Genomic DNA, 13,465 nt, shown 5'->3' on the forward strand with positions numbered 1-13,465 from the left:
ATCAATGGCAATTACAAATCAAAATCGTGATCACCTTACAAATCCATCAAATCCTTATTACCTCAACACAAATGAAAATCCTGCTATGGTATTGGTTCCTTCACTATTAACAAAGAAAAATTATCATGAATGGGTGAGATCTATGCAAATGTCGCTTAGATCGAAGAGTAAACTGCAATCTGTTGATGAAAGTCTTCCTTCTCCACCTATTGGAGATCCTATGTATGAAAAATGGCATCGTTGCAATCAAATGGTGGTTTCTTGGCTTCGTAGTGTGATGAAAATATCTATTGCTAAATATGTTCTTTGGATGGATCTAGCAGTTGATGTATGGAATGATGTTCGTAATAGATTTTCACAAAGAGTTAATTTCCAAATCGCAACTTTGCAAGAAGAGATCTATGGATTAAAGAAAGGAGATATGGCTGTATTAAAATATTTCACAAGTTTAAAGACGTCTTGGGAGGAATTAGAGATGTTTGAACCATTGCCTCAATGATCTTGCATAAATCCTTGTAATTACAGTGTTGTTACTCATGCTAGAACCTATCAAACCATAAGTTATGTCATAAGATTCTTGCGTGGTCTCAATGTACAATATAGTCAAGTGTGATCTTAGATTATGTTGATGGATCCAATTCCATCAATCACACATGTGTTTTCATTGGTTGTTCAACAAGAACGAGTGTTTGGAACACCGCTTCTTACTGATAATAGTGATAACAACAAGATGTTAATGAATGCTATGAATAATCAACATAGAAACTTTTCGAATGATCAATGAAGCTTCGGGGAAAGAAATGGAAGAGGAAAAGGCTGTGGTTTCGGAGGAAGAAACGGAGGAGGTAATGGTTCACAAATATGCACATACTATGGCAGAGATAACCATATAGTGGATACATGTTATTATAAACATGGTTTTCCACCGGGTTATAAGTTCAAGTAGGGAACAATGAAGTATATTAATATGGCTGAATCTGTGAATATTCAAGAGGATGTTGTTCTTTCTGAGGTTAATTCATCAGATTCTAAGTTTCAAATTACTCAAGAGCAATATAACAACATAATGGCTTTGATCCAACAATCATCCATTTCTCAAACTCATGCTTTAAACCATATCAATACTTCTCAAATCAATTCAGCTATGACCTGTGACCACTGGGTATTAGACATAGGGGACACATATCATATATGTTATAATAAAAATCTTTTCTTCTCTATTCATAATGTTTCTCCTATATTGGTTTCTTTGCCTAATGGAAATCAATTAAGTTTTAATCAAACTATAATGGTTCAAATATCTCATTCGCTCACTTTAATTGATGTAATATATGTATCTTCTTTCAAGGTCAATTTGATTTATGTTCCAAAATTGACTATAAATCATAATTTCTTAACACTTTTTCATTCTTCCATCTGTTTCATTGTTTAGATGCAACCTTGGAGAGTGATTGGAACAACTAAGAGGTAATACAATCTTTATCAATTTAGGACTTCAAGTATCCATCATGTGTCAAAAGACTAAAATGGGACGATTGAAATTAAAACTGGTTGTAAGGTTTCTTCTATTCATAACAAGGCTAGCAATATCAATAAAACTAGTATAGATACTGATAATGCAAAACTTTGGCATTTTAGAATGGGACACTTGTCTCATGATAAGTTGAAAATTTTGTCTTCATATTACTTAAATGTTTCAAATAGTTCTGTTGAACCTTGTGATATATGTCATTATGCAAAATATAAGAGGTTATCTTTTTCTTCTAGTTCTACTAAATCAACTCATTTCTTTGCTTTACTACATGTAAACATATGGGGTCCGTTCATTCATATTTCTATTAAAGGGTACAAATATTTCCTAACACTTGTATAAGCATTGTGTACATTTAATATGTGGAAGAACATATGCATAAAGTTTTGATGATGCCAAAGTATTGAAGAAAATAAAGGTCAAGTTAATGCAAGTTGATCAAGAAGCAAGATCTCAAGTAATAACTAGATAAGTCTTGACTACTTAGCTTAGTATGTAAAATGAACTTTTAGAAATTGCAAATTTCAGTTGGCCATTATGATGGCATTCTTCCTAGCATTGATGGATAGATGTTGATCAATGAGAAGAAAACCTTGACTCCTTGGATCAAGGTCTTCAAAGGCGCAAGGAATGGTGAAGGAAAGGTGAAGGTGGACGTTGAAGGTGAAGTGTTTGATGAAAGGTTTGATAGGTGCACTCTAGGGTTGGCTCACTCCAAGGTAGTTGAAGGCCACTTCTAGGGTTTTCTCTCAAGGTGGAGATAGGATGGGAGGTGGCCAAAAATAGCCAAGGGGGACTAAGGATGATATAAAGGCAAATATGCTCTCTTTATATTCAATATCCAAAGTATTTACAAGGTGTGGTGCATTGGGTATTTATAGGAGTGGGAGGCATCTAGGGTTGCATTTAGGGTGCCTTGGCCGAAATTCACCTTGCCAAATGCACACAAAATGAAACCTAAATTAACTCTAGATGCAACTTGGTGGCCAAGGATGGAATCTTTGGGTTTAGTTAGGCTACATGTAGGTGTATGATAAGATCATGCAACCTTTGCCCTTCACTTGGACCTAAGCCTTTCTAAGACCAAAAATAGGTCCAAAGCTACCAAAAATGCGTCACCTCCTAATTAAAACCCTAGCCCAAAAATTAAAACCCTAATTATCTAAAGCACCCCATAATACAAGGGTAAAATTGGAAATACAAAAGAAAATAAGTACTATGACTAAGATACCCCAAAATACAAGGGTAAAATTAGAAATACAAATAAAATAAATTCTATGACTAAGATACCCAAGGGTAAAATTGGAATAATGTAATAAAATTCTATATTACTTAAATTGGGCCTAGGAGATGGATTCATACACGATATCTTTTTTATTTTCCTCCATTCTCCTAGCCATGAACCATGTGATGGGTCTCACATGAAGCACCAAGGATGGTCCTCCATCACATTAAAATAAGGATTTCAAGAAAATCTAAATTTAATCTTTTTGAATATAAGAATAAGTTTTTGAAAAAAAAAGGTAAAAAAAGTGTTTAAAAAGATTTTACAAAAATATTTTTGACTGAAAATTAGAAGTTTCCTATAATCAAAAGTTTGTGTAACAGATATAATAATATTTGTCTGGTAATCGATTACCAGCTTATGTAATCGATTACTAGAGCAAGGAAACTTCAAAGTTCAATTTTTTGAATACAAAATGTGTTCTGGTAATCGATTACCAGACCTTGTAATCGATTACTAGAAGAGAGAACTTCAAAAATTTAAATTTAAAAGATACAACGTTTCAAATTTTCTGAACTTAAAACCATTGTAATCGATTACCAAGTCTTGTAGTCGATTATTAGAGTATCTTTTCTGAAAAATTATAAAGAGTTACAACTCTTCATGAAAAACATAACCTAAGAAATAATTGTCTATAAATACCTATAATTTTTCAGAAGAAGGTTACGAACTCTATTGTGAAAATCAATTTACAAAAACTACTTGGCCAAAGTAATTTGCAAAAATCTCTAAAGAGTTCATTAAGATCTTAAAGGTGTAATATCTACTCTTAAAAAGAGAGTTATTATGTAATTCCAAATTGATCATTGGATCTGTGAAGGAGAAATGGTAGTTCTCCTTGTTGTTTTTGAATCTCAACATAAGGAAAAGGAGTTCCAAGGTGTTGGAGGATTCAAATCTTGTAAGTACTACAAGAATAGTGGAAATCTCAAGTTGGAGACTTGAGGACTGGATGTAGGCAGGATTGGCCGAACAAGTATAAATTGAGTTTGTAATTCTTCTTTTCCTACATTTTTAATTACTTGTTACTTACTTGTGTTTTGAGTAGTTTTGCATCATTAATTACATACAATTTGTCTAAGAATTTGAATATATGATAAAGCATTTCTTAAAACTCATAAAGGAAGGAAAAATTGGTTAACTTAATTCACCCCCTCTCTTAAGTTATACGAGGCTATTTGACTAACAAGTGGTATCAAGAGCAGGTTTCTTGTATAAGGCTTAAAAGCTTCAAGAATAAAACTTGCCTCATCAAATTTTTTATTTCCCGAAGGAAACTCCATTAATAGACCTCCTATATTCAATCATGATGGGTATCATTATTGGAAATCTAGGATGCAAATTTTTATAGAAGCCATAGATTTAAACATATGTGATTCTGTTGAAAATGGTCCTTTCATTCCCACTATTGTAGTAGGAAATGAAAGATCAATGGAGTCATGATGACAAAAGAAAAGTTCAATACAATTTGAAAGCCAAAAATATAATTACTTCTGCATTAGGCATAAATGAATATTTTAGAATTTCAAATTGTACAAGTGCAAAAGAAATGTGGGATACATTAAAAGTAACACATGAAGGCACTAATGATGTTAAAAGATCTAGGAGAAACACTCTCACTCATGAATATGAATTATTTAGAATGAATCAAAATGAAAGCATACAAGACATGCAAAAGAGATTTACACATATAATTAATCATCTTGCATCTCTAGGAAAAGTGTTTCCTAACGAAGATTTTATTAACAAGGTTTTGAGATGTTTGAGTAGGGAATGGCAACCGAAAGTAACTGCAATTGCTGAATCAAAAGATCTATCTACCATGTCTCTTGCACCTCTATTTGGAAAACTTCAAGAGCATGAAATGGAATTGATGAGACTAAGTCAATATGAAGATAGTGACAAAAAGAAGAAAAGTATAGCACTTAAAGCATCTTCATCCTCTCATGAAGAAAATGGAAAAGATGACAACATTGAGGAAGATGATGATGATGATGAAGATTTCAATCTCTTTGTAAAAATATTCAAAAAATTCCTAAGGACTAAAGGAAATAGAAGAAAATTCAACTTCAACATAAAGAAGAAAGGAGAAGAATCTTCTTCAACTCCAAGATGCTATGAATGCAATCAACCGGGTCACTTAAAATTAGAATGTCAAATTTACAAAAAGAAGATGGAGAAGTCAAACAAAAAAAACTTCAATGATAAGAAAAGCAAGAAAGTATATATCACTTGGGAAGAAAATGATATGGACTCTACAAGTGATTCATATAATAAAGTTGTAAATTTGGGACTCATGACCAAAGATCACAAAAGCGAAGAACAGCTAACATCTTCTAAGAATGATATTTTAATCTCATTTGATGAACTTCAAGATGCATTCAATGATGTACATAAAGAATCATTTAAACTTGCAAAATTAGTATCATCATATAAGAAAACAATTTCAAACTTAGAAAATGAGATTTTGAAATTAAATAATGAATTAGATAATCTTAAAACTGAAATTAAGATAATTAATTCTAAAAATGAAAATCAAGAGATTAAAAATAAGTTAGATACTAATAAAATAAATCATCCATGTTCAATATGCAATAAATTTAAATAAAAAATTAGTAACCTAAGAAACACTCTTGCATATTTTACTAGTGGAAGAAATAACTTAAACATAATATTAGGAAAACAAAGATGTGTATTCGATAAGGCAGGATTAGGATTACACGAATAATGATTATTAATGAAATTTACATGAAATTTATTAATGATTATTTACATGAAATTTAAATAACACGATTGACCCTAGAATATCTACATGATTACTATTGTTATAACAATATTTAAAATAAAAGATGTAAAAGATGGAAAGAAAGATTGATGAATAATACCTCGTAGTAAGCTTTATTAATGTTCTTCAAATATAGGAGATTTGAGGCGCTTTTAGGCTGCCTTACACACTACACAAGTACCTCACAAATCTCAAGAAATACAAAAAAGAGAGGGAGAGAGACAATTTTTTAGCTATATGGAGTCCTGGATGAATTTTTTTTGCCCCTGGAGCAGTGCTTGAGTCTATTATTTATAGACATCAAAACTGAATGGAACGACTAGTTCTGGTTTCGGAACAGCGCATTCTGAGTTAGTTCGTTGTGTGTAATTTGAATCTGGAATGGCCTATTCTGATTCTAGAATGGCCCGTTCCAGACTTGCACTTAACTCATAAAAGCCTATGCTGGAACAACCTGTTCTGGCCCGTTCTCAGCTAGGTTTTTCGAGCCTTTTTAGTAGTTTGGAATGACCTTTTCCAGATTAGGAACAACTCATTCCAACTTGGGAACGACCCGTTCCGGTTTTGAAACAGCCCGTTTTGGGCTACTAAACCAAACTTGTTGGGCTTTAGGCCCCTTTGTTGTCATATCATGATGTTTCAATGCTTCGAGGGCTCTTTTCTTTCATAATAGAAGTCGATTCCCTCATTTACAGGTCTGGATGAAATTGGATGTCTACAACTGCCCCTCTTTACTTTCCCTTTGTAATAGCTAGGGGTTTGCTTTTCCAAAGGCAAGTAAAGACGTAGACATTTTGTCCGGGTCTTCTCTCTTGCTTTGGTAGTGGACGTCTCCGCGTTGTTCCCTTTGGATAGATAGTGTTTACCTATACCCTTGCCCCCTAGTGTGACTGAGTGTTGGTGAGTGCTCCATCAGGTATAAAGGGTGGTAAACTGTGCCATTTAGGCTTCTGGCTTGGTGTTGATGCTTCTTGTTGCTTCCGTTTGTCCCATGGCATTGTGATCTTTATTCGCAGCTCGCTATTGAAGGAGTATGTTTTGAGCTTAACCTCTCCAGGTTGGGCTAAAGTTTGAGGTTTCAACCGGCCAAATGTTAGTTTTGAGGTCTAGCAACTCTTATTACTCTTGTACTAGTTTTAAGGATGATGGAAGTAAGTAGGGAGAAGTGATGGATGTTCTTCTCCTTAGCTCCTCCTAGCCACGGATCCTCTTTAAGGAGATAACACCGAATGGAAATGATGCTTGAATGATGATGAACACGGATGATGAAGGCTAAAGCCTTGGATGGAAGTATCCAAGCTCAAGTTGCAAGAGAAAGCTCACACTCAAAGAGAAGGAAATCCTAATGAATTCCTAAAGGTGAAGCTCACTCTCTCTCTAGAAGACTTTGAAGAAACTCGGCACTTGGCTCTCAAATTTCAATAATATTCAAAGTAAGTACAATAGGTGAGAGGAGGGAAACATATAGCATCCGAATTTGAGGAGAACACTTGGCGCCACATGATTGGTCACATGTTGGCGCCAAGATTTGAATTCAAATTCAAATTTGAATTCAAACCTTGTGTCACATGCTCATGACCGGTCATGTAGAGCTAAATGAGAGATTAGGTTGAATTTAGAGTGAATTTAGGGTTGCATTTCGGTGTCACACTTGTGCAACCAAAGTGGTGCCAAAAGTGTGACCTAAATGCAACTTAAATTCATCCTAAATTTGACCTAATTTGTCCTAATTCAAATGAACTATTAAACCTCCTTAAACCCTAAACTAATGACCAAAATACAATGGTCTAATGAATACAATCAATAGGAAATATTACAAGGAAAATAATGAGCCCAATATTGGGTACCAAAAGCCCAAAGGCCCATGAAACCCAAAACTAGGCCCAACTAGCCTAAACCCTAATCTATGGTCAAAATACAAGACCAACATGAAAATAAATTCCTAAACTAAGAAAGTACAATTAAACATAGTGTATAATCAATTAAGCCCAAGTAAGAAGCACCCTAGGCCCACCAAGCCCATTGGGCCCACTAAGCTCTGAAGCAGTCAAATCTTCAAGTAACCTCCTGGCCATAGCTCTAGTGGTTGGGCCTTTAGCCCATGCTCTTCCATCATTCCCTCCCTCTTGAGAAGGATTCGACCTCGAATCTGAAGAGTCCTCCTCATCATCACTAGCACCTACAAAAGGTTTAAGATCACTTACATTAAAAGTGGTGCTGACTCCATAATCAGAGGGTAAATCAAGTCTATAAGCGTTATCATTGATACGCTGTAAGACCTGAAAGGGACCATCTCCTCTAGGATTGAGTTTGGACTTTCTTTGATTTGGAAAACGTTCTTTTCTTAAGTGAAGCCAAACCCAATCTCCTTCCTCGAAGATCATAGGTTTCTTGCCTTTATTTCCTTGCTTGGCATATTTCTCATTTTGATTTTGAATATGAATTTTAATCCTTTCATGAAGTTTTTTAACAAAATCAGCCCTTGAAGCCCCTTCTTTATGAATGAAATGCTCAACATTAGGAAGAGGTATCAAGTCTAAAGGGGTTAAAGGATTAAACCCATATACAGCCTCAAAAGGAGAAATATTGGTAGTTTTGTGAACTACCCTGTTGTAGGCAAATTCAATATGTGGCAAAAACTCATCCCAAGATTTGTGATTACCCTTTAGGACTGCCCTAAGCATAGTAGACAGAGATCTATTCACTACTTCAGTTTGGCCATCTGTTTGAGGATGACAAGTAGTTGAAAAGAGGAGTTTGGTTCCTAGTCTTGACCACAAGACACGCCAAAAGTGGCTTAGGAATTTTGTATCTCTATCTGAAACAATAGTCTTAGGAAGCCCATGAAGTTTAACCACATCTCTAAAGAAGAGTTTTGCAATGTTGCTTGCATCATCTACTTTGTGGCATGGAATAAAATGAGCCATTTTACTAAAACGGTCCACTACCACAAAAATAGAATCCATTCCCCTTTGGGTTCTAGGTAAACCTAGCACAAAATCCATGCTAATATCCACCCAAGGAGAAGAAGCAACAGGCAAAGGTGTGTATGTGCCATGAGGCATTACTTTAGACTTAGCTTGTAAACAAGCTAAACATCTAAAACAATGCCTTTGGACATCCTTTCGCATATGGGGCCAATAAAATTTTTCTTTTAGCAAACTAAGGGTTTTATCAACACCAAAGTGCCCCATAAGCCCACCTTCATGACTCTCTTTAATTAATAGTTTCCTAATGGATCCTTGGGGTATACACAATCTTCCTTCTTTGTATAAATACCCCTCAGCCATATAGAAACCATCAAAAGCTTTTTGTTGACATTTTTTATAATTAGCACTGAATTCAAGATCTTCTTCATACAATTCCCTAATATTATCAAATCCAAGAATTTGAGTTCCTAGGGACACAAGCAAGGTATGTCTCCTAGATAAAGCATCAGCTACAACATTGGATTTTCCTTTCTTGAATTTAATAATATATGGAAATTGTTCAAGAAACTCTAACCATTTGGCATGTCTCTTATTTAATTTACCTTGACCTCTTAAATATTTAAGTGACTCATGGTCACTATGGATGACAAACTCTTTGGACACAAGATAGTGCTCCCAAGTTTGTAAAGCTCTAACCAATGCATACAACTCCTTATCATAGGTAGGGTAATTGAGGGAGGCACCTTTTAGTTTTTCACTAAAATATGCAATGGGGTGTCCTCCTTGCAATAACACAGCTCCTATGCCAACTCCTGATGCATCACATTCTAGCTCAAAAGTCTTTTCAAAATTAGGTAGCTCAAAAGTCTTTTAAGCATCACAACTCCTGATGCTTGGAAGTTCATTCAAATAAAATATCTTTTTTGACAAGCTCATTCAAGGGTGAAGCAATGCTAGAGAAGTTAGGTACAAATGTTCTATAAAAACTTGCTAAACCATGAAAACTCCTAACTTCACTAACATTTTTAGGCTTGGGCCACTCTTGAATGGCTTTAATTTTCTCGGGATCCACTTGAACCCCATTTTTGCTTACAATGAACCCTAGGAAAACCACATGATCCACACAAAAAGTACATTTTTCAAGATTTGCAAATAATTGGTTTTCCCTAAGGATCATCATAACTTCTCTAAGATGTCCTAAATGATCATCTTGAGACCTACTATAGATTAATATGTCATCAAAATAAACAACAACAAATTTTCCTATACATTCTCTCAAGACATGATTCATAAGCCTCATGAATGTACTTGGTGCATTAGTTAAACCAAAAGGCATAACTAACCACTCATACAATCCAAATTTGGTCTTAAAAGCAGTTTTCCACTCATCACCCTTTTTAATTCTTATTGGTGATAACCACTTTTAAGATCAATTTTAGAAAATATGGAAGCACCATGTAACTCATCAAGCATATCATCAAGTCTAGGGATTGGGTGCCTGTACTTGATTGTGATATTGTTAATGGCCCTACAATCACAACACATTCTCCATTTTCCATCTTTCTTGGGCACTAACAATACAGGTACAGCACAGGGACTCAAACTCTTTTGTACCCAACCCTTATTCAATAATTCATTGACTTGATTCTCGATCTCCTTAGTTTCTTGAGGATTTGTCCTATAGGCTGGTCTATTGGGTAGACAAGCCCCAGGTACAAAATCAATTTGATGTTCTATACCCCTACAAGGAGGAAGGCCTTGTGGACCTTCACTAGGGAATATATCATCAAATTCTTTTATTAAATGAGAAACTTGAGGAGATAAAGAACTAAGTTCAATGCTTAAATTATGACACTGAAGCATACCTTTACAAAGAAGAATGTAAGAAGGTTTTTCAACAATTAAAGTTTCTTTTAAAGGTTCTTGTTGAATTCCTTCTTTTAAAAAAAATTTCTCTTCATCCTTCTTTGAAAACTTATGCTTCTTTTCCTTCTTTTCTTTTTTTTTATTCAAGTTTTTTTTTTCTTCTTCTCTTTTCTTTTTCATTTGTACTTGATCCTCTATCACTTGTGAAGGAGACAAAGGATGAAGTACAAATTTCTTTTCTTTATGAGTGAAAGTAATTTCATTGGTAAGGCCATTGTGCATGGTTTTCTTGTCAAATTGCCATGGCCTTCCCAACAAAATATGGCAAGCTTCCATTGGAACTATGTCACAAACCACTTGGTCTTCATAGTTACCAATAGAGAACTTGACTTTCACTTGTTGATTAACATTAATATCCCCATCTTCATTAATCCAATGAAGTTGATATGGTTTCGGATGAGGAATAATAGTAAGACCAAGCTTCTCCACCAACCTTGTGCTACAACAGTTGCAACAAGACCCACTATCCACAATGAGAGAACAAGCATTGTTTAAAACTTTACACCTTGTGTGAAAAATGTTCTCCCTTTGTGAAAGATGGGACTCATGAGGTTGGCTTCCTAGAAGCCTTCCAATCATGAGAAGTTGACCATCACAAGGATATGCACTTTCAATGGAATGGTCTTCCTCACTTGATTCACTATTACTTGAAGTAGTGGAACTAGATTCATCAACACTACTATAAATGTCTTGCCCCTTCAAAATCATCACCTTTTTAGTTGGGCATTGAGAGGCTATGTGTCCTCTCCCAAGACACTTAAAGCATTTGATATCACTAGTTTTGCTACTAGAAGTGACAATATTTTTATTTTTCTCATTTTCTTTTTCTTTTTCTTTGCCAAATTTCTTAGAGGAATCAAAGTGACCCTCCCTCTTGTAGTCTTTCTTAACATAAGAGCTAGATTGAGTTTTACCTTTAAAAGAGGATTTTCTCAAATTTTGTTGTTCCACCCTTATACAAAGTTGGACCAAGTCATCAAGGTCCCTATAAGGGAGTAACTCCACTCTATCTCTTATGTCAAAATTAAGACCACTTAGAAATCTAGCAATGGTCAATCTTTCTTCTTCCCTTATCCCAGCCCTCATGAGATATAACTCCATCTTTTGCCTATACTCCTCAACACTCATACCCTTTTGTTGGAGCCTTTGGAGCTTATCCATAAGCTCCCTACTATAATAGGAAGGTATATGCCTTCTTCTCATAGCACTCCTTAACTCATTCCAATAAGTGATGGGAGGATCATTATGAAGTCTTCTCTCTCTTTCCAAGGATGTCCACCAATACATGGCTTGTCCTTGAAAAGCTAGGGTGGCTAAGGGAACTTTTCTTTCCTCACCTACTTTATGACAAGTGAAGATTTGCTCCACTTTCATCTCCCAATCTAAGTAGGTGTCCACATTATCTTTTCCATGAAAGTAAGGGAGATCAACCCTTGATTCCCTCACTTTGTGTTCTTTAATGACTCTCCTAGGTGTTGGTTGATAGTAAGCATCCATATGCATACTACCATCATTATCTTGGCTTTGAGAATCATTGGAGCTCTTGGTTGAGCTCCTAGAAGAACCTTTTGGACTTTTATTTTTATTTAATCTTTTTAAAAGTTTTTCTTCCCTTTGCTTAATCTTTTGGATTTCTTGTTCCAAAGCCATGATTTGTACTTCTTTTTCAAGTTTCTCTTTTTGGTTTTGAAGCATCTCATCATTTTTCCAAAGTTTTAGTGCTTCAACCTCCTTGACAATTCTTTCAAAACTTTTAGGAGTATCAAAGTCACTACTACCTTGAGAATGATGACTCATGGTTAGGCAAAAAGAATTTGTATGCTATGCAAAACGTTATAAAATGTTTTTGAGATTTTCTAGGAACAAAAATAGCACTTGGAAGTCTAAGTGTACAAATTGCACTATCAAGGGAGGTGAGCTACTAAGAGCCACTTAATAACCAAGCCTTTTCAAGTGGAAATCACTAAACTCCTTTGTGGTATCTTTGATTCCCCAAAACTTTTCACAAAAATTTTGAATGCTTTTTTTTTCACAAATTGTTTCTTTTGACACTTAAACTAAGCGTGAACAAATAACTACACAATTCTAGACGTTTTAAGGCAGCAAAATTAAACAATTAAGGACAAGAAACTTAAAGGAAGCAAGAACAAGTAGCTAGTCGGATAACCCTAAGTGGAAGCTTGAAACATATGAAATTTCCAAGCCACTTCCACTAGTACTACACGTGAGATGCTATCAAGGATGTAGATATACCTGACCAGCTTCTTAATACTCCCTCCAAGCTTTACAAATTGATTTAAAATACAAGAGTTTTAACAAAAATGTAAACTAGCCTAGGAAAACAAGTAAATGATGGCTTTAGTGACCAATTAGTGACGGATTGTTGTGCAAATTTTCCAACACTTAACCAAGTGTTTAATCCGCCACTAATCCTTCAATATGATGCTCCTGGACCTGCAAAAGAAACACAACAAAGAGGTTAAAGTGGCTGCCTCACAAGGTGAAGGGATTGGTCACTCAAGTGAAGGAGATTTAGGAGGATTTTGGTCACTAAATTAGGTCAAATTTGGTGATTATAGTGTCCAAAATTTTTCCTACTCTTTGTTGAGCAATGCTTGATCCTTGAGCAAGGATTTAAGGCCACTTCCAGCACAGGAAATTATTGAAAGAAAACTAGACAAGCAACAAAGCACAATTTGGAAAGCTTATACCAAAATTAAGAGTAATATGTGTATATGACAAGACTCAAAGAAGTTCAACAAGTAAAACTGAAAAATTAAGACTCCAAAATGAAGCTAGCACTCAGTTAGAATGAATCCTAGATAGGTACTAGAGTAGATGAAGAAAACAAAAAAATTTTGAAAGCAATTGGACAAGTATAGCAAAAGTAGTAGCCAAAACAATAACAAGGAACCAAATGAATTTTCACCAATGTACACCTCTCGGCTTTTGTATTTTAAATTGTCTTATATATTTTTTTTTTAATTCTTTCTTTTTCCAGTATCAAA

The 13,465-nt window shown here is 34.8% G+C and overlaps 1 protein-coding gene across 1 annotated transcript; it reads left to right on the forward strand.

The window, feature by feature from the left end:
* The first annotated feature begins 4 nt into the window (after nt 1–4).
* On the forward strand, nt 5–499 carry LOC145955258 (uncharacterized). The gene has a single exon (XM_083069949.1). The coding sequence runs from the start codon at nt 5–7 to the stop codon at nt 497–499; it is 495 nt and encodes a 164-aa protein (XP_082926075.1).
* Nucleotides 500–13,465: the final 12,966 nt, after the last annotated feature.

Source organism: Cajanus cajan, chromosome 1, assembly GCF_000230855.2.
Source record: "Cajanus cajan strain Asha chromosome 1, NIPB_CcT2T_4, whole genome shotgun sequence".
Taxonomy (NCBI): domain Eukaryota; kingdom Viridiplantae; phylum Streptophyta; class Magnoliopsida; order Fabales; family Fabaceae; genus Cajanus; species Cajanus cajan.

Bases quoted from the DNA above. Each gene is read 5' to 3' on its own strand.
- LOC145955258 (XM_083069949.1), top strand. From the start codon at position 5: ATGGCAATTACAAATCAAAATCGTGATCACCTTACAAATCCATCAAAT.